The sequence below is a fragment of the Doryrhamphus excisus genome, linkage group LG2 (genome assembly GCF_037039965.1).
Source record: "Doryrhamphus excisus strain RoL-2023G ecotype Guam linkage group LG2, RoL_Dexc_Guam_v1.1, whole genome shotgun sequence".
Lineage (NCBI taxonomy): Eukaryota > Metazoa > Chordata > Actinopteri > Syngnathiformes > Syngnathidae > Doryrhamphus > Doryrhamphus excisus.
The window spans coordinates 4,166,439-4,188,592 of record NC_136358.1 but is presented as its reverse complement, the minus strand read 5'-3'; the positions used below and the strand labels follow the sequence as shown (position 1 = coordinate 4,188,592).

Genomic DNA, 22,154 nt, shown 5'->3' with positions numbered 1-22,154 from the left:
GCCTTTTGAAACCGAGCGTATTGAGCCATCCCAAACTTCTTTAAAGGCTCACTTCCAAATGTGCAAACCTTATCTGAAACGGTAATAGAACATTCTAACTCCATTTATAGGTCAGAAAAGTGCATAAAAGCATAATAGGTCCCCTTTAACATCCGAATTGTACAAAATTGGGAGTTCAATCCAAATAATGTTGGTCCAGTCTGAATGGTTGAAGGTTCTTCAACTGTATTTTCATATGAAACTCAATACGTCCATTTGTCCAGTCCCTCATTTATACAGGAAGTCGTCTAATTGAAATGCTTTTTAGGTCCCAGGGAAGATTCAGGGATATGGAGACGGCAAAACAAAATGTCCTTGTTTTGTCTCCAAGGTGATGGCGGCTGTGGACTGTGTCTACTCTTAGCATTCCCACCCCCAGTCCTTATCCTCATCCCCCCTTTTTTGTGCTAATCTGCTGTAAAAGACACAGAAGACAAGTTTGCTCAAGGACACTTTCAACTCCCAGCGCTCTCTGGTGGCTTGTCGGGCATATTTAACATGCACACATGGACCATGGACGTCATCTGTAAAAAAAAAAAAAAAAAAAAAGAATAATGTACCTAGCTGTGCACTCAACGGGATCGTGCAGAAGTATGGAATTAGATTCCAGACGTGGCTTCCCGGCGACTTTGAATTAACCTCCAGCTGTGAGTCGTCTTTCTTTGCTCGGTCTTATTAAGAAAATGATAACTTGTATTGTTTGAAGAGGCTCTGCACACTGTAATTATTAGCATCCCACTGTCTCACAGACAGCCACGTCAACTTCAAAGAAAGTTAGAGAAATTGCAAGCTATAAAGTGAAAACCTTGAAAATGCACTCATTAAATGTACATTCAAAAACGCATCCATTGTGCGGGATTCATGAAAATTCAGGTCCGATTACAGAATGTTTCGCTCGGAATTATTTTCGAAGTTGTGGTGGTAAGCTGCTGTGTCGTGCCTCAGTTGCATCCACATTTTTATCCACATTTTTAAAATGTTTTTTATTCTCCACTTTATTATTTATTATTTATTATTTATTATTTATTATTTATTATTTATTATTTATTATTTATTATTTATTATTTATTATTTATTATTTATTATTTATTATTTATTATTTATTATTTATTATTTATTATTTATTATTTATTATTTATTATTTATTATTTATTATTTATTCTGCAATGACATTCAAAAATGCATCCATTGTGCGGGATTCATGAAAATTCAGGTCCAATTACAGAATTTTTCTCTTAGAATTGTTTTTCGAAGTTGTGGTGGTGGGCTGCTGTGTCGTGCCTCAGTTGCATCCACATTTTTTAAATGTTTTTCATTATTTATTATTTATTATTTATTATTTATTATTTATTATTTATTATTTATTATTTATTATTTATTATTTATTATTTATTATTTATTATTTATTATTTATTATTTTTTTATTTTTTATTTTTTATTTTTTATTTTTTATTTTTTATTTTTTATTTTTTATTTTTTATTTTTTATTTTTGTGCAAAGACATTCAAAAACGCATCCATTGTGCGGGATTCATGAAAATCCAGGTCCGGAATTTTTTCGCTCAGAATTATTTTTGAAGTTGTGGTGGTGGGCTGCTGTGTCGTGCCTCAGTTGCATCCACATTTTTTTTTAAATGTTGACAAATCACAACCAGAGAACAAGATTGTGAAGTGACACTTGAACATGATAGCCACTTATTGCTCGCCCGTGGAACAAAAACGAGCTAGCTAGCTGCCCCCACAGAAGCAGTGAGAGCCGGGGAAAATGTGTAAACAAAGATAGGCTTAGCCTGTGACGAGCTCTTGTCAATTGACGACACATTTGACGGACTATTTTCTGTTCTTACGATAAAAAGTCGAGACACGTACCTTTATCTGGTCATGCATGTGCATATGAATTTTACAGTAATTTGACAGTCCCCCCCCCCACACACAATTTTGGTCCAATCCAAATTGTAAAAACCTGAAGGCTAACTTTCACCATAGTTGAGATAATCCAATAATGTTGTAATTGTATTTTGCTCATAAGCTGCTTAAAGTGATGAATGTGACTAACATCTTAAAATATGGAAACACTTAAGCCAGTATTTTTTTTCCAGGACAAAAACACCCTCACCAAATGTAACCCCTCCTGACCACAACTACTATTGTGATAATTCTCTTATCACAAAGAGCTCATATGCACACCATGTAGCTGCTGGCTTATCTGGCCTTGTTGCCTTCACTGACCTCACGGGTCTTCTTTTTGCTATTTTAGCAGCAACCGGGCCCATTTTCAATTACAGCCTCATGTTAGGTGCTTCTATTCACCAACAGGCGGATGCGGTCTATATGAGGTCACTACTCCTCAAATATAAATGGCATTATCATAATTATGGGGTTAATAAAGAGCAGGCCCTTTTTTGAGCTAGTTTTTCTTTAATATACTACTCGTGTCAGCATGTAGGAGTCTCAGTTAGCAAAGAAAGACTGTTTGTATTAGATACTTCTTGATGGTTGTTGTTAAAGCTCATAAAATGGCGTAAAATTTGACCAGCAATATTAATAATAATAATAATAAGAAGGCTATTCCAAAAAAGCAAATAAATCAGTTAATTAATTCATGTAAAAATAACATGAAAATAATAATAATAATATACAGTATCATAATAACAATTGTAGTTAATTAAAAAAATAACAAAATATATAATAATAATAATTTATTTTTAATAATTAATTTTTTATACAAATCTTATGACTTCTACTAATAATAATAATAACAATAATAATGTGTTTGCAAATGTTTACGTTGTACATTGTTCATATTTGATGTCATCAATTATTATTTATTATTTATTATTTATTATTTATTATTTATTATTTATTATTTATTATTTATTATTTATTATTTATTATTTATTATTTATTATTTATTATTTATTATTTATTATTTATTATTTATTATTTATTATTTATTATTTATTATTTATTATTTATTTATAATCTATTAATATATAATAATCAATTAATTAATTAATCTGATTATTAATTAATCTATCAACGGTAAATAGAACTCTAGATTGTGTGTATCATAGTAAATGTGACAGGAAGTGACATCGGAGGTTTAGAGTTGAGTTTTAGCTTGTCATGGGTTATGGTTCCAACAATATCCCATAATATGCGTGTTGTGAAATTATTTAAACGTGCAATAAATTCCTGTTCTGACGATCATGCCCTTGTCTCACCAAACACTGACACCTAGTGGCCAATATAGAATAATAAAGAAGGAATAATAATACTATTGTGGTACAAAATATGAAGACAATTAAAACATGTATTATAATTGCAATGTAACAAAATATATTCATTCATTCATTTTCTACCGCCAATATTTTAGTTTAGCTAATTTGCAAAATACGGGAAAATAAAAATCTCATCTCATTCTTCGCCTCTTCCCCACCAGAGTCTTCCTCTTCTGTGATGGTCTACATGGACACCACCACGAGGAGGACAACCACTCATCCCACCACCACCACCACTACGACGACATTCACCTCCACACCAGCAAGGACCACCACAACCAGAATCCCTGTCACCACCGCCCAGTGGCCCAGAGCCACGTCCACGGCCTCTCCTCCGGTCCAGACTTCTGAGGGACGCTCGGTCTCCGGCAGTGATGATGAACGGTCGCCGCCTTCCTCCAGGCTTCCCAACACCAGGGTGGAGTACTGCAGTCCCATGGTCATGATGGATGTCTCTTGGCCCAAGACGAGGCAGGGGATGGTTGCTAAGATGTCCTGTCCTTCTGGAACCACAGGTAATATCTATTTTGGTGTTTTGGTCTTGAGACACATGCTAACTCGCAAACTAGAGACCTAACGACCTAAACGGTAGCCTTCAAGTTATTTCCTTTAAACTTAAAAAGCCAAAAACTTACCACTTCCACACGGATAGGGAGGATAACTATTAACAGCTATTTAACCTTTAACATGAACATTAATCAAACGTAATATTTTTTTCTGGGTACATAATACCATACAGCATCCATATCAAACTTGCGCGGGCCGTACTAACATTAAACTTTCATATCAAGGCGGGGACCTCAAACTAGGGCCGCATGTTTGAGACCCCTGCTTTAACTTGTTTGATGAAAATAACAAAAATAAGAAATAAGGAAGGGGGCAAACTATTTTTCACACCAATGTAACTCCAAAAACGTCAGTGTTGTAATTTTTCTACCTTGTCCTGTAGGTTTTTTTTGCACAGAATAGAGGTTGCAATTTTGTTGCGTATTGTGTAAAAATATTGTACATTTGTAACAATACCAAAAATTTTTATCTTTTTGTACAATTTTGATTTGACATGTTTTTTTTCCACACTATTTTAAACAGCAGTTAACAATATTAATAAGGCTAACCTTTGGAACCTGATTTACTGATCACACTGATTGATAAATAATTCAATGACATGAATATTGGAACACGAAAGGCATAAACCCATATAGGTTTAATTATGATTCTGACAGTTGTCTGATGTTTTTTGTGTGTTAGTTGCAGATTTGCATGCTTGTACTTCAGAGTAATTATGATGTCTGTCGTTAATTTTGACAAAGTTACGACATTTTTTTATGCTACATATAAATATAGAGCATCATAAACAACGGAAGGGTACCCATTGGTTGTCAGCAGTTGTGTATTATTTTTGTTATCTTATTTGGCATTTTTCATCAAGATTAATCAAATTAATCAACACTATATGGAAGTCTCACAACATTTTTATTTTCGAGGCTGTTTCCACCGCCATTGGGCGCCCTGGATTGAATTGGTGATGAAAAGGAGACTTTGAAGACAAAGAGTTTTTAGCCTAGAAACCTCCATATTGTGGGTTTGTTTGTTGGATGGAGAAGTGTTCTATAAAAAAAAAGAAAAAAAAAAAGTTAAATGTCTGGAGTGACACTCCAATCCGGGGTCCTCATTAATGGGAAACACCATCCGAGACCTTGCTAACAGGCGAGATAAAACGGAGCGCATACATTCCATCCTCTTCAAAGCTACTTGCTCTTCACAAGGCAAAAAGTCGAACCCGCGTTTTCTCTCTCTTTCTCTCCGCTTTGAAACTTCCTCGAAACCCCCCGCCCCAACTTCATCACCCGCTGTCACCACTCTTTCCCCAGTCCCCCGTCTCCTCCAGCTTTCAAGCTCAAAATAGGACCAAGTGAAGACCCTCCCCGCCCCCCCCATCCTTTTTTTCCCTTATCTCATGAACCAATCAAACATAAGGCTGTCCAAGGTGGACAGGGGAAGGAAATTATATGTCAATCAAAATTTATGTGTTAGTGCAGGTCGTCTGAGCCTCCAGCAACCAAGCAAGGACAGTTTAATGTCAACTTTTTTTTTTAAAAACCGCTTCCGAGTCATATTTGCCCTCGTGCATGACATAAATCAATAACAAAGATTTGGGGGGGGGGCTTTTTGTGTCTTTTCCATCATTTTTCGTATGTCATCAAAGCTGCATCATTAAAGTGTACCGAGGAGCTATTTTTTTGTTTTTTTTTACTGCAAAGGCTAGAAAATGCACTCCAAATGTCATCCAAGGCACTATTGATATTTGAAGTGCACTTCTGTTGTAAACATTACGGTAAAACTGTCAACCTGCAACAGTATATACAGTAAAAAAAACTTTTATCATGGTTTATTCATTCATTAATTTTCTAGCGCTTATCGTTACAAGGGTCGCATGTGTGCTGGAGCCGATCCCAGCTATTTTCGGGCAAAAGGGGGGAACACCCTGGACTGGTGGCCAGCCAATCACAGGGCACATATAGACAAACAATTTGATAGATTTGTGGGAGACGATTAATTAAAAAAAATATGGTGAATGTATTGTTAAATAGTAGAGTCAATTTCAACAAAACTCACTGTTTTGCTTCTGTTGCCTTTTTTTTGTCGGCTGTGTGTTTTAGCATGTGACTTATAACACGAATTACATAAGGCGGAAAATACATATATACTGAAATTATGATTTTATTGAACATTTTTGGAGTACTTTGTGATGGTTCACTTACTTACATTTGAAGTGACCAGTCATAAAGAATGGGGTGTTGTTTGCCCCCAGACTACCAAAACCGGCAACAACAACAAGGGTTGCGGGGGTGCTGGAGCCTATCCCAGCTGTCAGCCAAACACATTCACATATAGACAAACAACCATTCACACTCACATTCATACCTATGGACAATTTGGAGTCACCAATTAACCTAGCATGTTTTTGGAATGTGGGAGGAAACCGGAGTACCCGGAGAAAACCCACGCATGCACGGGGAGAACATGCAAACTCCACAAAGAGATGCCCAAGCGTAGAATCGAACTGTGTGGCCCGCGCGCTAACCACTCAGTCCTCTGATTATCAGAGCGCAATAGTTCCCCCTAAATTGTGATTCAAAATAAGAAAGTCATATTCATAATTTGAATATGATTCATGAGTTGTCAAGTTGTCTGGTGATAAACAACATGGCGGAAGCAGGCACGTGCACATTTTGGCTGCACTGCACTGCTTTGTGGATTAGTGGTTAGTGAAATAGTTGCACAGGCCTGTGACCTGGGTTCAAATCTTGGTTGGAACATCTCTCTCTGTGTGTGCATGTGTGGTAGTTGATGTTTGCTAAATACAAGGATGAAGAGTCTTGAACCAGTCATGATGTGCTATATATATCACTATATTGACACTTACTATGGTACCCATTATGGCATTGGATGCTCATATCACCTCATACTTTGGTACAAGATACATTATTAAAAAAAGCAAAAAAAAAAACTTAAACTGTATTATGGAAAGCAGGAAGTGAACAAATGTAACAGTTACTGATTGTAAAAGTACCAGATGGAGGGGTAGGATTTAATAAGCTTTGCTTCTTCCTACTCTTTTTGGACATGTGGAACTGTGAACTGATTATGGGATGCATTCAATTGTAATCTGATGCATGTTCAAATAAAATAAAACCATTACCATTACCATATATGGACGGAACTATAAGCTGTTTATTAGAGAGGACACGGTCGATCCATTTGTTGAGTGGTCAACATCCAGCAGCTTCATCCAGCTCTGCATGCGCTTTAAAATGTTGGCCTTTGGCGAGATAGCCCTGCATGTTACACTTGGCGTCGTATATGTTTACATTTTACATTTTACAATCATTTAGTTTCAAATATGTCTCTTTTTGTCGTGTAATAGGCCATAGTCAGCCATGAAACAGCATGATTAATAAATTAATGTACTATATGTTTGAAAAATCTGTTTGAAGTGTTGAGTCGCAAAATTTGAACTGTCATGTGGCGAGGGGACGTCTACACGCAAAAAAAAAAAAGGCACTCAAGATGTTTGCAGTGCACTCATGTTCAAAGCCTGAATGTAAAATTGGTGTACGCCATGAAGGCGTTTAAGATTTAAGAAGCGTTATGTTATGTTGCTGGTCGCTACCACAGTCCGTCCTTCAAGGGCACTCATAATACTGCATGTGCAGTACGCATGCTTCAAAGGTACTGCTTTGGAGGGCGCTTATATTGTAAGATTTACAGTAAAACTGTTCGGGGTCACATAGTTTTCTTTAAAGGCACTCAAGCTGTTTGGAGCACACTTATATTCAACACATTATCATAAAATTGTTGCCCGTTATTAAAATGTTTTGAATTGCTAGACAGTTTTACCGTAAAGCTTAGAATATGGTGTACTTCAAATATCTGGAGTCCCTTTCTGTGTCATGGGTATGTTAGAGTCTATCCAATATGCACTCTAATCTTGTTTATGTATTGTGGTTGTGACCGGTTTTTACCATAAAGCCTCCAATATAGGTGCACTCCAAATATTTTTTAAGTATGTTTTTGTATGCTACACTTTTTGTATGATTTCGATATTGGATAAAATTATTGCAACAGTAATCGAGACTAGTCCAGGGTGTACCATTCCTCTTAACCGAAGTCAGCTGGAATAAATGAATGTAAACCAAGGTACCACTGTTGAGACCCATTTTACCGTACAGCATGTAATACAGGTGCATTGAAAATATCTTCACAGAAGTTATGTACTGTGGTAGCAATCCGTTTTTACTGTAAAACTTCTAATATGGGTACATTCAAAATATTGTTGCTATCTTGTTATAAACCACCCAACACTTAATTTCCTGTTTTTCGTTTTTGTCTAGGCGTGGTGTCGTATTCCTGCATGGGTCCTGAGGGCTACTGGGACCCCCAGGGGCCCGACTTCACCAATTGTACGTCCCTTTGGGTCAACATCATCAGCCAGAAGGTATGCCTCCGAGTTACCTCCTTGTCTCGAATACGTCCAATTAAAATCTTAAAGGCTCGGATACTAGCATAAAGGTTCGACAGCATTCATGCATTCTGCAGTGTCGCAATAAAATGTTGTCATTTCTCGCAGCTTAAAGCTGGCGAGACAGCTGCAGTGATTGCCCGAGAGCTGGCAGAGCAAACCAAGAGCAACCTTCAGGCGGGGGATATTGTCTACACAGTGAGAGCCATGGTGCAGCTGGTGGATCTACTGGATGTCCAGCTGAGGAACCTCACGCCCGGTGGCAAAGACAGCGCTGCCCGGAGCCTCAACAAGGTATCAGAAAAAAAACCGTACACCACATCACAGTACTATCACAAAATAAAAGTATTGATGAGGGTTTTCCAGGTATTCTGCAGATATTTGACCATTATTCCTACAGTTTTCCTTAGCGTATGGTTCATCAATGATGCTCTCATTAGACAACCAGGCTCTTTAAAGGTCAAAGGACAAGGTCACAGTAGCTATTTTTAATCTTTAAACTTGGTGGAGGGCGGCACGGCGGTCGAGTGGTTAGCGCACAGACCTCACAGCTAGGAGACCAGGGTTCAATTCCCACTCTATTACTACGAGTACCAAAGGTGACTATAGGGGTGTTATTTTATGTCTACATGTCTCTAATAATGGTAAAAATTGTATATTATATTTCTATGCTCAAACTACTGGTGAGGTTTCCTCCCACATTCCAAAAACATGCTAGGTTAATTGCCGACTCCAAATTGTCCATAGGTATGAATGTGAGTGTGAATGGTTGTTTGTCTATATGTGCCCTGTGATTGGCTGGCGACCAGTCCAGGGTGTACCCCGCCTCTTGCCCGAAGACAGCTGGGATAGGCTCCAGCACCCCCGCCGCGACCCTCGTGAGGAAAAGCGGTAGAAAATGAATGAATGAATGAACTTGATGGATATTTAGGGAATGAGTAACCAATGAGTTGATAAAATGTTATTGTCTTGAACCTTGAGGAGATAACTTGAGGTCAAAGTTCACCTTGTTATAAAGCCAAAATGTAAGTTGCAACAAACCAGAGCCAGTCATACAATTCTTGGGGATGACTTTCCACGTCTGGATTTCATCATGTGATGGCACAATGACCATAGAAAAGACTTGTGTTCTATTCTATTCCACACTGAAATTAAAGCTCCGTGCATGGTCCATTAAAGGTCTCTTATGCACTGGCATTGAGCACGCAAACAAAATACTTCCTTGCTGCTGAGTTAGCTGAAAGAGAAGCAATCAGCAGTGAAATGCAAATTGTCCACTGTTAGTTAATTTGCTGAAGCGGCGAAGGATAACACCTGTTCCACAATGTTGTTGTTTTTTTCTGCTACAGATGTCCCTATTGAGATTTTAGTGGCAGTAAAGATGGCCGAGGACTTTAGCACATGCCTCGCTAATGCAATATCAGAATCGGAGGTTTGTGTGGCAAATGGCACAAAATGGTACCGAGTTTTGAATGGGCTTTAATTCAGACGTGGCATAGCCTCAAGAGCTCTGTTATAATCTGTGATTTTGTTTTAGTACTCCTATGGACTCCTAACAACTTTTCTTTATTTTTTTGCAGCTGCAGAAACGAGAGCGTTCATGCCGTTTTTACGTTCAGGTATGTGGACTTTGATTTATATTTAAAATTTTGAAACAATCTGGCGACCAGTCCAGGGTGTACCCCGCCTCACGTCCGAAGTCAGTTGGGATAGGCTCCAGCACGCCAATGCATATCAGCTGCCAATTTCCACCCATGGATTTTGTTGCCAAAAAGTGGTACAAGACACAATAATTTTGGAACCCTTTGCAAAAAAAATGTCATGTTTGAGTGGTATGACCTCATTAATTAAATTAGTAAGTCAAAATTCCAAGTCAGCTGAAAGTCCTGGCATGCTATGATTGGCCGTGATACATAATGCATGCTTGTCCCAATTTTCGGAAAGACTGTACTCAGCATCTTTTCACAACTTTTTTTTTTTTTTCCACTGATGTCGTGATTCCTGGCATTTTGAACTGTCTTCAGTTTTCATGTTCCTTACCTTCTTTATCCGATGCTAGCTTTAACAGCTTCGTTTAGCTTCATTTTGGGTTGCTTTGTAGCTATAATCCAAAGAAAAGCAGTAGTAGTGAGAAACATTATTGAGTTCAAGAAATAACTCATGGCAAAACAAGAAGGTGGTGTCCATGTTGATCTCGCTGCTATATCATATCTTTGGCTACAATCACTTCAAAATAACTTCATGTTCATTAATCGCTTTTGTTTAGGTGTGAGTACTTCGGTTTCCTCCCACATTCCAAAAACATGCTAGGTTAATTAGCGACTCCAAATTGTCCATAGGTATGAATGTGAGTGTGAATGGTTGTTTGTCTATATGTGCCCTGTGATTGGCTGGCCACCAGTCCAGGGTGTACCCCGCCTCTCGCCTTTAGACAGCTGGGAGCAGCCCCCTCGTCCCTCATGAGGAAGAAGTGGTAGAAAATGAATGAATATTTATTTAGAAATATATTTATTTCCACAAATAATAGATATTCAACACCCTTGCATTGCAGCCAAATGCAGCGGTGGTCTGGTTATCAGGAGTAACGTGAGTTTTCCAGGTGGGAAGATCAATAATCAGCCGATTGATGCCCACTTATTTATCTATGAAAAATAAATACTTTGCTAGAAATATGCTGCTGCAGGCACAAAGCAACAGAAAGGGCAAGTCGGAACAGTCATAGCCGCTCCTCCTGACACGCACAACAAGCGACGTGATCCATAGTAGAGGGGCATAGTGTGAAAGGGGGGGCCATGCAGTGCATTGCTGCCATGTCCGAGGCCGTATCACCAATTAGGGAATAAAATCCGAAAAATTCACCCACTCTGCTGTCAGTCTCTTGGTGTAATGGTACATTCTGCTCCTTATCAAGAAAGAAGGTGCAAGTTTTTAACAAGAGGCGGCTCGTAATGGAGGTGGGGTAGGGCCAGTTTCTACCTAAAAGTCTGGGGGCTAACCCCCCTAAATGTGTACTGTAACAATGCTATACTGTATAGAAAAGAAAGAAACAATACAAGCAGTTGATGTTTTTTAAATACAAGGATGAACCACTCATGATGTGCTATATATATATATATATATATATATATATATATATATATATATACTATATTGACAGTTACTATGGTACCAAAAAAAAAACATTAAACTGTATTATGGAAAGCAGGAAGTGAACAAATACCCATTATGTCATTGTATGGTCATATCACCTTGCACTTTGGTACGAGGTACATAAAAAAATTTTAAAAAACCTTAAACTGTATTATGGAAAGCAGGAAGTGAACAAATGTAACAGTTACTGATTGTAAAAGTACCAGATCGTAGGGGTAGGATTTAATAAGCTTTGCTTCTTCCTACTCCTTTAGGACATGTGGAACCGTGAGCTGATTATGTGATGCATTCAATTGTAATCTGATGCATGTTCAAATGAAATAAAACCATTACCATTACCATATATGGATGGAACTATAAGCTGTTTATTAGAGAGGACACGATCCATTTGTTGAGTGGTCAGCATCCAGCAGCTTCATCCAGCTCTGCATGCGCTTTAAAATGTTGGTTGCACTACCCGGCCGTGTTACACTTGGCGTCGTATATGCTTACAATGAACTCAACTGAGCATTTTAGCCCTACTGCAATTACAACATTGGTTCTGTTGTTGCAGTGAAATCATTTGTCACATTTTTTCAAGTGCAAAGACTCGTCAAAATATGTTATATGGTAGTTACAACATGCACTTGAGCACTGATTGATACTTTAAAGATAATAAATGTGGACGTTCTTGGGGTAAAAAAAAGCTAATTTGCTGTATTTTGGTGGTATATACACAGTGCCGTAAGTGTGGGGGAACAGCCTAACAATACATGAGAATTGTCCTTTAACATTTTCATCGATATTTCAGAGACCAAACTTATGGAATTTTTCAGTAAACAAATGCTAACACAGCTAACATAGGACTACGCCTTTTAATTTTATTTTTCACATAACGAGATTAAGATGTTTTGTTGTCATGGGCTCTTTAAGGATGCATACATTACTGAATAACACAAAGATGCTGAAAATACATCAGATTAATTGTTTAAAACACATATTTTGGTACATATTGGCAGTTAATCACTATTCCAACATTGGTTCTGTTTATGCTGATTTGTGCAATACTTTTCTTGCACTATAAATCATTATTAAAGTTTAAAAATTAAATGTTTTATTTCTTTAAGGATGCATACATTACCTAATAACACAAATATGCTGAAAATACATCAGATTAATTGTTTAAAACACATATTTTGGTACATATTGACAGTTAACCACGATTCCAACATTGGTTCTGTTTATGCTGATTTGTGCAATACTTTTCTTGCGCTATAAATCATTATTAAAGTTTAAAAATTAAATGTTTTATTTCTTTAAGGATGCATACATTACCTAATAACACAAATATGCTGAAAATACATCAGATTAATTGTTTAAAACACATATTTTGGTACATATTGACAGTTAACCACGATTCCAACATTGGTTCTGTTTATGCTGATTTGTGCAATACTTTTCTTGCACTCTAAATCATTATTAAAGTTTAAAAATTGAATATTTTATTCAAATTCCGCTAGTAAGAGCCTTCCCGGGGCCCTGTACTATTGAGCTTTAGCTAAATAAACACCCTGGCTCTGATTACAGCAAGTATAACGTTATAGAAGCAGCAGCTTGGTTGTATTACATCATTACCACGCAAAGTGTTGCAACGTCTACCCAGCAACAACAATCTTTGATGTAATGATTCACTTCTGACATTCAGCCAGAGGCGCAGGTTGATTTGCTCTCAATTAGGAAGCCTTTTTTTTTTTTTTGTTGGTTTGTTGTTGTCCTTTAGGCGCTGACATTTTCCTTTTTGCCTCTTTGTTCACCACAACAAGAAATAATCATATCACCTGTGATGGAGAAACAGACAAACAACAGGGAATTGATGTACAGTCGTCCCTCGCTACATTGCGGTTTGAATAGCACTCCCTCACGCATAAAAATGAAGGTATGATTATAGATCATAGGCTCATTTTTAATGCTTGTTTAAAATACTGTACTACAACGACAAGGATTTTTCCACTTTTAAAGAGTTATGTCTTATTACTACGAGTACCAAATGTGACTATAGGGGTGTTATTTCATGTCTACATGTCTCTAATAATGGTAAAAATTATACATTATATTTCTATGCTCTAACTACTGGTGAGGACCGATGTACTAATTTGAGTCCTGGATGTACTGTACTCTCTGCAGTTGAGTGAAGTAGTCGAACCGTTCACCGTTTAATTAAATTTACTTATAAATCTACCAAAAATGTTACAAAATGCATTTTTAAGACTTCATCCTTCATAAATTATAACACACAAGTTAATTCAAAGTGCTCTACAGAAGAGAAAGCTATAATAATTTCATAAAACGTATAATAATTACAGGCTGCACAGAGCCCGAGTGGCCTCACAGCTAGGAGACCTGAGTTAGATTCCTTGTTTGGGCATGTCTATGCATGGATGGATATAATCATTACATGAAATTCCATTAAATCAATTTATTAGACTTCAGTGGAAAACATTAAAAGCGAAGAGTGAAAGTAAAATAATATAGAAGTTGAATAAAAGTATTTTCAGCCTGAATCTGAGGATTGTCTGACATTTTCTGGAAGATTTTGGTAGCATGAAACTGAAAATGCACCCTCACCGTCTTTAGCGTCTTGGTTCATATGACCTTACCATGTCAGAGATGTACTTTGGCACCAGACCATGAAAACACTACACCAGCAGAGCTGTTTTAATGTCTATTCTCTGAACGACAGGAAGCCAGTGCAGTGACCTGAGCACTGGCCTAATATGGTCATATTTCCTGGTTCACGTCAGGACTGGAGCAGCGGTAGCACAGCCAGCTAAAACAAAGCGGCTGTCAACTCACTACTGTTGATTTCAGGTAGTGAGGTTAAACCAATGATAGTAGTAGTTTTTATTTTTTTTTCTGTTTGTAGTATTCTGTTGATGAGCTTGGTGACGTTTTGCAGCTCCAGGCTAGTTTTGGAGGAGTAAACGTCTTAGTAAAGCTTACCTCTAATATACCTGGTACTCTCTGCAGTTTAGCAAAATAATTGCCTTGACAACATTAACCCTTAGATGCATAAGTGGGTCAAAAATGACCCGGTCAGGTTGTTTTCTTGAAATATCTTTGTAATGAAAAATTGTTATCATTTCATATTCCAGGTATTCCTCAAAAAACACGGTTTTGATATCATGCCATTCACATTTTCAACATTTTTTTTCATTAAAAAAAAAGAAATTTTTGTTTTTGTGTTACTACCCCAACCTTCCATAAGTGGGTCAAAAATGACCCGGTCAGGTTGTTTTCTTGAAATGTCTTTGTCATGAATTTTTTTTATCATTTCATATTCCAGGTATTCCTCAAAAAAACATGTTTTTGATATTATGCCATTCACATTAAAAAAAAAAAAATCGTTAAAAAAAGAGAAATTTTTGTTTTTGTGTTACTACCCCAACCTTCCATAAGTGGGTCAAAAATGACCCGGTCAGGTTGTTTTCTTGAAATATCTTTGTAATGAAAATTTTTTATAATTTCATATTCCGGGTATTCCTAAAAAAAACATGTTTTTGATATCATTCCATTCACATTTTTAACTTTTTTTTCATAAAAAAAAAAGAAATTTTTGTTTTTGTGTTACTACCCCAACCTTCCATAAGTGGGTCAAAAATGACCCGGTCAGGTTGTTTTCTTGAAATACCTTCGTAATGAAAATTTTTTATCATTTCATATTCCAGGTATTCCTCAAAAAACATGTTTTTGATATCATGTCATTCACATTTTTAACTTACCTTTTATACATTTTAAGAAATTTTTGTTTTTTTGTTACTACGCCAACCTTCCATAAGTGGGTCAAAAATGACCCAGTCAGGTTGTTTTCTTGAAATATCTTCGTAATTAAAATTTTTTATCATTTCATATTCCGGGTATTCCTCAAAAAAACATGTTTTTGATATTATGCCATTCACATTTTTAACATTTTTTTCATTAAAAAAAGAGAAATTTTTGTTTTTGTGTTACTACCCCAACCTTCCATAAGTGGGTCAAAAATGACCCGGTCAGGTTGTTTTCTTGAAATATCTTCGTAATGAAAAATTGTTATCATTTCATATTCCAGGTATTCCTCAAAACATGTTTTTGATATTATGCCATTCATATTTTTAACTTACCTTTTATACTTTTTAAGAAATTTTTCTTTTTGTGTTACTACCCCAACCTTCCATAAGTGGGTCAAAAATGACCCGGTCAGGTTGTTTTCTTGAAATATCTTTGTAATTAAAAATTGTTATCATTTCATATTCCAGGTATTCCTCAGAAAACATGTTTTTGATATCATGTCATTCACATTTTTAACTTACCTTTTATACATTTAAAATTTTTTTTTTTTGTGTTACTACCCCAACCTTTCATAAGTGGGTCAAAAATGACCCGCATGCATTTTCTATGGAATCCAATTCTTATCAACTTTGGCTGTCAGGAATAAATTAACTGTAGAACACACAGACTATATCAGTAGTGTCACCCCTCAGGAAGATTATTTTACACATAAAGTGCTAATACAACAAGTATTATCTTCATATAATATTGTGTATGTGTCTTTCATGACTGTTAGTATTATGAACAAATTAGCCTACTTTATAACTTACTTACTTTATAAATTACTATATGAATTGTTGGGCATAATTCTTTTTTAAAGATGTAAAAAAGTGAAAAAATGAAGATGTTTCTAACATGAAATCATTCTTGTGTGGTCCTAAATATAATACTAAATATCATACAAGTGATTATTCTTAACCAAAATGGCAAAATTGGCATAAAAACGCATTGATTCTAGTATGGGTCATTTTTGACCCACTTATGGAAGAGTGTAGGGTCCAGTCACTCGTGCATTTAAGGGTTAAATAATATTTGTAATAATATACATAATATCACATTTGAAATGTTGCTTTTGCAATCCTCTGATCAAAAACAAGTATCCTGACACTTCCATCTTCACCGTTGTTTTTAAGAAGAGCAAAGGGAATACTGTAGTATGGGGCCGGGGGCTCGGGGATCCTTCCCCATTTTAATAGTTTTTCCATGGAGAACATGTAGCCTGTTAGCCTGTTGGATCCGGAATGAATGGTGGCCAATTAACATTCAGTGCCTGAATCTCGCCATTGGCATTTTTTAAATCTTTAATGGCTCTTAATTTTTCATCTTGTCTTGCAAACGTTCCGGTTTGTTCCCCGGCCGCTTCAGCATTGTTGTCGGCAGATTAAAGCCGATGTAATGGACACTATTAACGAGCGGCAGACGGGAAACTGGAGCGGAATAGTGATGTGGTGAGATGCTAATTATCGGGTTCGTTCGTAGCTGCGACATTTTTTTTTTTTCCCCACCAGTTCGCATGATGTGAATGTCAGTATGGAATTGCCTTTCGGGTAAATGGCGCATACTGGTTCGTGTATTGGAATCAGTCAGGAGCTTGTGGGTTCGTATCTTCCGTTGGAAATATGTGTGCTAGGTCATTTGGAGACTCTAAATCAGGGGTCTCAAACTCACGGCCCGCGGGCCAAATGCGGCCCACTTGGACGCTGGTTTGAGGCCCCCGCCTTGATATGAAAGTTTCATTTGTTAATTTGTTTCATTTGTTTTTTGATTTACCTATTTATTTTTCCATCTTATTTTGTGTTGAAAAAAAAATTAACATTAAAAATTTATTTAATAATTTAATAATAAATAAAAATTAATTCGTTAATTTGTTTCATTTGTTTTTTTGATTTACCTATTTATTTTTCCATCTTATTTTGTGTTGAAAAATAAAAATTAACATTAAACATTTATTTAATAATTTCATAATAAATAAAAATGAATTAGTTAATTTGTTTCATTTGTTTTTTTGATTTGCTTATTTATTTTTCCATCTTATTTTGTGTTGAAAAATACAAATTAACATTAAACATTTATTTAATAATTTAATAATAAATAAAAATTAATTAATTAATTTGTTTCTTTTTTTGTTTTACTTATTTATTTTTCCATCTTATTTCGTGTCGAAAAATAAAAATTAATATTAATCATTTATTTAATAATTGAATAATAAATAAAAATTAATTAGTTAATTTGTTTCATTTGTTTTTTGTTTTGCCTATTTATTTTTCCATCTTATTTCGTGTTGAAAAATGAAAATTTACATTTAACATTTATTTAATGATTCAATAATAAATAAAAATTAATTAGTTAATTTGTTTCATTTGTTTTTTGATTTGCTTATTTATTTTTCCATCTTATTTTGTGTTGAAAAAAAAATTAACATTAAACATTTATTTAATAATTTAATAATAAATAAAATTTAATCAGTTCATTTGTTTTTTGATTTGCTTATTTATTTTTCCATCTTATTTTGTGCCGAAAAATAAAAATTAATATTAAACATTTATTTAATAATTTAATAATAAATACAAATTAATTAGTTAATTTGTTTCATTTGTTTTTTGATTTGCTTATTTATTTTTCCATCCTATTTTGTGTCGAAAAATAAAAAATAACATTAAACATTTATTTAATAATTTAATAATAAATAAAAATTAATTTATCATAATTTATAATTTATAATTTTTAATGTTTTATCAGAGCTTTTCCAAAGAACCAAAGCACAATTATATTATATATGTATTTATTAATATTTAATATTTAATATGATTAATATGTATTAATATTTTTATTATATATAATATATATATATATATATATATATATATATATATATATATATATATATATATATATATATATTTTAACCTGATGTGGCCCAGCTTCACCCAGACCCTAGCTCCAGTGGCCCCCAGGTAAATTGAGTTTGAGACCCCTGCTTTAAATTATCTATAGGCGTGAATGGTTGTATGTCTATATGTACCCTCTGATTGGCTGGCGACCAGACAACTGACATAGGCTCCAGCTCAAACTACATACAGTCGGGAATTCTGCCTTTTGTCTTTGAAGTTTTTATTTAAATGCACCCAATAGTGACAGAAATTATTATACACATTTTTTCCATGCCGCTTATCCTCAATAGGATAAGCGTCAAAGGCAAAACAGGTATATTTTTAGCATCTAGCATCTTCAGTAAACCTCCTAATATGCACCACATGGTCCATATGCTACACACTCGTTAATTAGAACTCATGCTATCATTCCAGGCCATGGTGGAGACGGTGAATAACCTCCTGCAGCCTCAAGCCCAGGCAGCCTGGAGGGAGCTGGGTACAGGCGATCAGCTGAGGGCGGCTACCACGCTGCTGGACACGGTGGAGCAGGGCGCCTTCGTGCTGGCCGACAACTTGCTGAAGACGGACATTGTGCAGGAGAACACGGACAACATTCGTGAGTATCACTTTGTAACACAGATATCCTCAAAGTTTTAGAATCAAGTCAATGATTATTAGTTATTAGTTATCAATAGTTATTCCAATGCAAAGAAATAAAATCTTTATCTTTATACTGGATCCTCTAATGTGGACCACACTCATTATTTACATTCATAATCATAGCCGCGATGTATGTAAGAAATTGCAACAACTTTCAGAGGTCAATTCCAATGAAAAGAAGCCACAGTTAATCCCCCCCCGCCCCCCCCCAAACCCCACGATAGATTCTCATTCCCTCGATTCCTCGATTTTTCATCACAACCCTCTACCCTTTGGTTGCGGTTGCGTAAGCCGTCTTGCAGCTGGTTGTTTCTCCCGCAGGCTACACTTTCAACGACGGTTTAAATAACACGCTAATCTGAGGGAAATCTGTGAGATAAAGCCCGCAAAATAAACAAACTAAGTCTAAAAAAAAAATAAATAAGATGAGACGCTAGGTGCAACATCAGTAATTAGTTGAAGCCATGTTTAAATGTGCCACCTAAAGCTGAAAAAAAAAAGCCCGATAAGGCCCAGTAAACATGTCAGCGGCACATAATTAACAATACTAGCGAGCAGCGAGTGCTATAAAGTCCATCGTCTTCATTCACCTTCCTAAAACGAGCAGCCGGAATCTTCCTTAATACCCACGTGAATTGTGTGCCAGATATCATAAAATCCATTTTATGCATTCGCCTTGCTCCTGCTTCCTTAAAAAGGAAAAGAAAAAGGAGGCAGCAGAGGACCTATATTTCTAGGGTTGCCATGGAAACGCAGAGACGAGGGCCATGCAGGACGTCATTGTGTTTTTTTTTTGTTTTTTTGTTTTTTGCTCCCCCAATTTCCTTTGGAAATTTATGTTGATGCTTCGTGAATTTAAAATCACCCTGAATAAAAAATAAATTATAAATAATACAGCAGATTTACCGCCCAACAAATTTTGATGATTTTGATTTGAAAAAAAGTTGTCTTATTTGTATATCTCCACCCATAAATTTTCTATACCACTTATCCTCACCAGGGTATGCTGGAGCCTATCCCAGCTGTTTGTACACCCCCGCTTTAGCCTGTTTCAACCTGCCAATATCTTACAGGCATTCATTTTCTACCGCTTATCCATCTTATGCATCTCTTATGCATCTTATGCATCTAGAAAATGCACTCCAAATGTCATCCAAGGCACTATTGATATTTGAAGTGCACTTCTATTGTAAACATTATGGTAAAAATGCCACCCTGCAACAGTATATACAGTAAGTCCTCTTTTATTGTGGTTCATTCATTCATTACACATTCATTTTCTAGCGCTTATCATTACGAGGGTTGCTGGAGCCTATCCCAGCTGTCTTCAGGCGAGAGGCGGGGTACACACCGGACTGGTCGCCAGCCAATCACAGGGCACATATAATCAAACAACCATTCACACTCACATTCATACCTATGGACAATTTGGAGTCGCCAATTAACCTAGCATGTTTTTGGAATTCGGGAGTAAACCGGAGTACCCGGAGAAAACTAATTTGTATATGTCATATCTGAAAATATATTCTGCAGAAAACATATCTCATTCACCATAAGTCAGTAATCATTTATAAATATGTTATAATAAAGGTAAAATATACAGCATATACGGTATGTTGATGATGTTATTCCTTAAACGTTGAGATTTTCTACTTTGTTCCAAGGTTCTTGAATGCACCAAATTAGTCAAATTAGTGCATTAATTGGGATTAATTAATTACATATTTAGTAAGGTTTTTTTTCCCCATCTGTAGCATTACAGTTTCTTTATGCAAGTTCCCTTTTTATAAAATCAGTTTTCCGAGTTGGGCTCCTTGATTTTGAGTTGTTGGGGGTAGGAATACATCGGCGAGTCACTTTGAAGAGGACATTGATTAGCGTTCAACATGATAGCCTTCTTATAAATGAAGGTTATTTGTTTTGTTTATCTTGGACTATACATAAAATATTCATTCATTCATTCATTTTCTACCGCGGGGGGTGCTGGAGCCTATCCCAGCTGTCTTCGGGCAAGAGGCGGGGTACACACTGGACTGGTGGCCAGCCAATCACAGGGCACATATAGACAAACAACCATTCACACTCACATTCATACCTATGGATATATTGTTGATTAATAAATATATATATATTTTATTTTAATACATGCAGAACTAGAAGTTGCGCGAATGAGCACGGATGGGAATTTGCCCGATCTGAAGTTCCCGCAAACGGGCGGACAAGGCAGCTCTATCCACCTATCAGCAAACACGCTCAAGCAGCATGGAAGAAATGGTAAGTTACATTTCTTGTTGTTTCTTCTCGTCTATCTTCATCTATCATAGTCATGTCGTTTCTTACAATATTTAATAATATTAGCCATGGATAAGCAGCTTTGTGTCTGTATGTGTGGTCTAAATACAGAAATCAGAACTAAGTAGATATTCTTATCACTCACTTTGTAACTCTAAATGCGGAAGTATAATTTCAAAATGAGTGCATACCTGCCAACATGTATGAATTTGTTGTACTCTGCATGTAATTTGACTCTTGAATATGCTTGTATGCTTCACTGCTCTTTATTGTGTTGCATTTTGGTTTCGGTTTTGGGTTCAGTCTGTACAGTACAGATGAATAAATACATATTACCAGAATTTCAAATCGGGGGGGGCTAAAACCATTAACGTCCACTAGTGGGGACATGACAAAAATAATTGAGAAACACTGTCATGACCTAAGCGCGCAGACCTCACAGCTAGGAGACCAGGGTTCAATTCCCACCCTCTGCCATCTCTGTGTGGAGTTAGCATGTTCTCCCCGTGCATGCGTGGGTTTTCTCCGGGTACTCCGGTTTCCTCCCACATTCCAAAAACATGCTAGGTTAATTGGTGACTCCAAATTGTCCATAGGTATGAATGTGAGTGTGAATGGTTGTTTGTCTATATGTGCCCTGTGATTGGCTGGTCACCAGTCCAGGGTGTACCCCGCCTCTCGCCCGAAGACAGATGGGATAGGCTCCAGCACCCCCGCGACCCTCATGAGGATAAGCGGTAGAAAATGAATGAATTAATTACAAAATGATGCCTGTAAGATTTTGGCAGGTTGAAACAGGCTAAAGCAGGGGTAGGCAACATGTGGGGCCGAGGCCATAAACAGCCTCCCTGCGGCACTCCATGCAATTTTTTATCACAATTAATAACCCTTAGTACGAGAGAGGCGGGGTACACCCTGGACTGGTCGCCAGCCAAACGTTACAATGATAATAATCGATATATTGAAGTCTACAAATATAATTACTACTATGTTA

The 22,154-nt window shown here is 36.3% G+C and overlaps 1 protein-coding gene across 19 annotated transcripts in view; it reads left to right on the top strand.

The window, feature by feature from the left end:
- The window catches only part of LOC131124906 (adhesion G protein-coupled receptor L3-like), a 170,391-nt gene that overhangs the window by 101,771 nt on the left and 46,466 nt on the right, over positions 1-22,154 (top strand). For all 19 annotated transcript variants that reach the window (XM_058065882.2, XM_058065876.2, XM_058065893.2 and 16 more), the window contains exons 8-13: positions 3,481-3,834; positions 8,215-8,318; positions 8,451-8,636; positions 9,923-9,961; positions 18,641-18,824; positions 21,020-21,142. In XM_058065882.2, the coding sequence (XP_057921865.2) occupies positions 3,481-3,834; positions 8,215-8,318; positions 8,451-8,636; positions 9,923-9,961; positions 18,641-18,824; positions 21,020-21,142 (990 nt within the window). The remainder of the gene's footprint in view (positions 1-3,480; positions 3,835-8,214; positions 8,319-8,450; positions 8,637-9,922; positions 9,962-18,640; positions 18,825-21,019; positions 21,143-22,154) is intronic.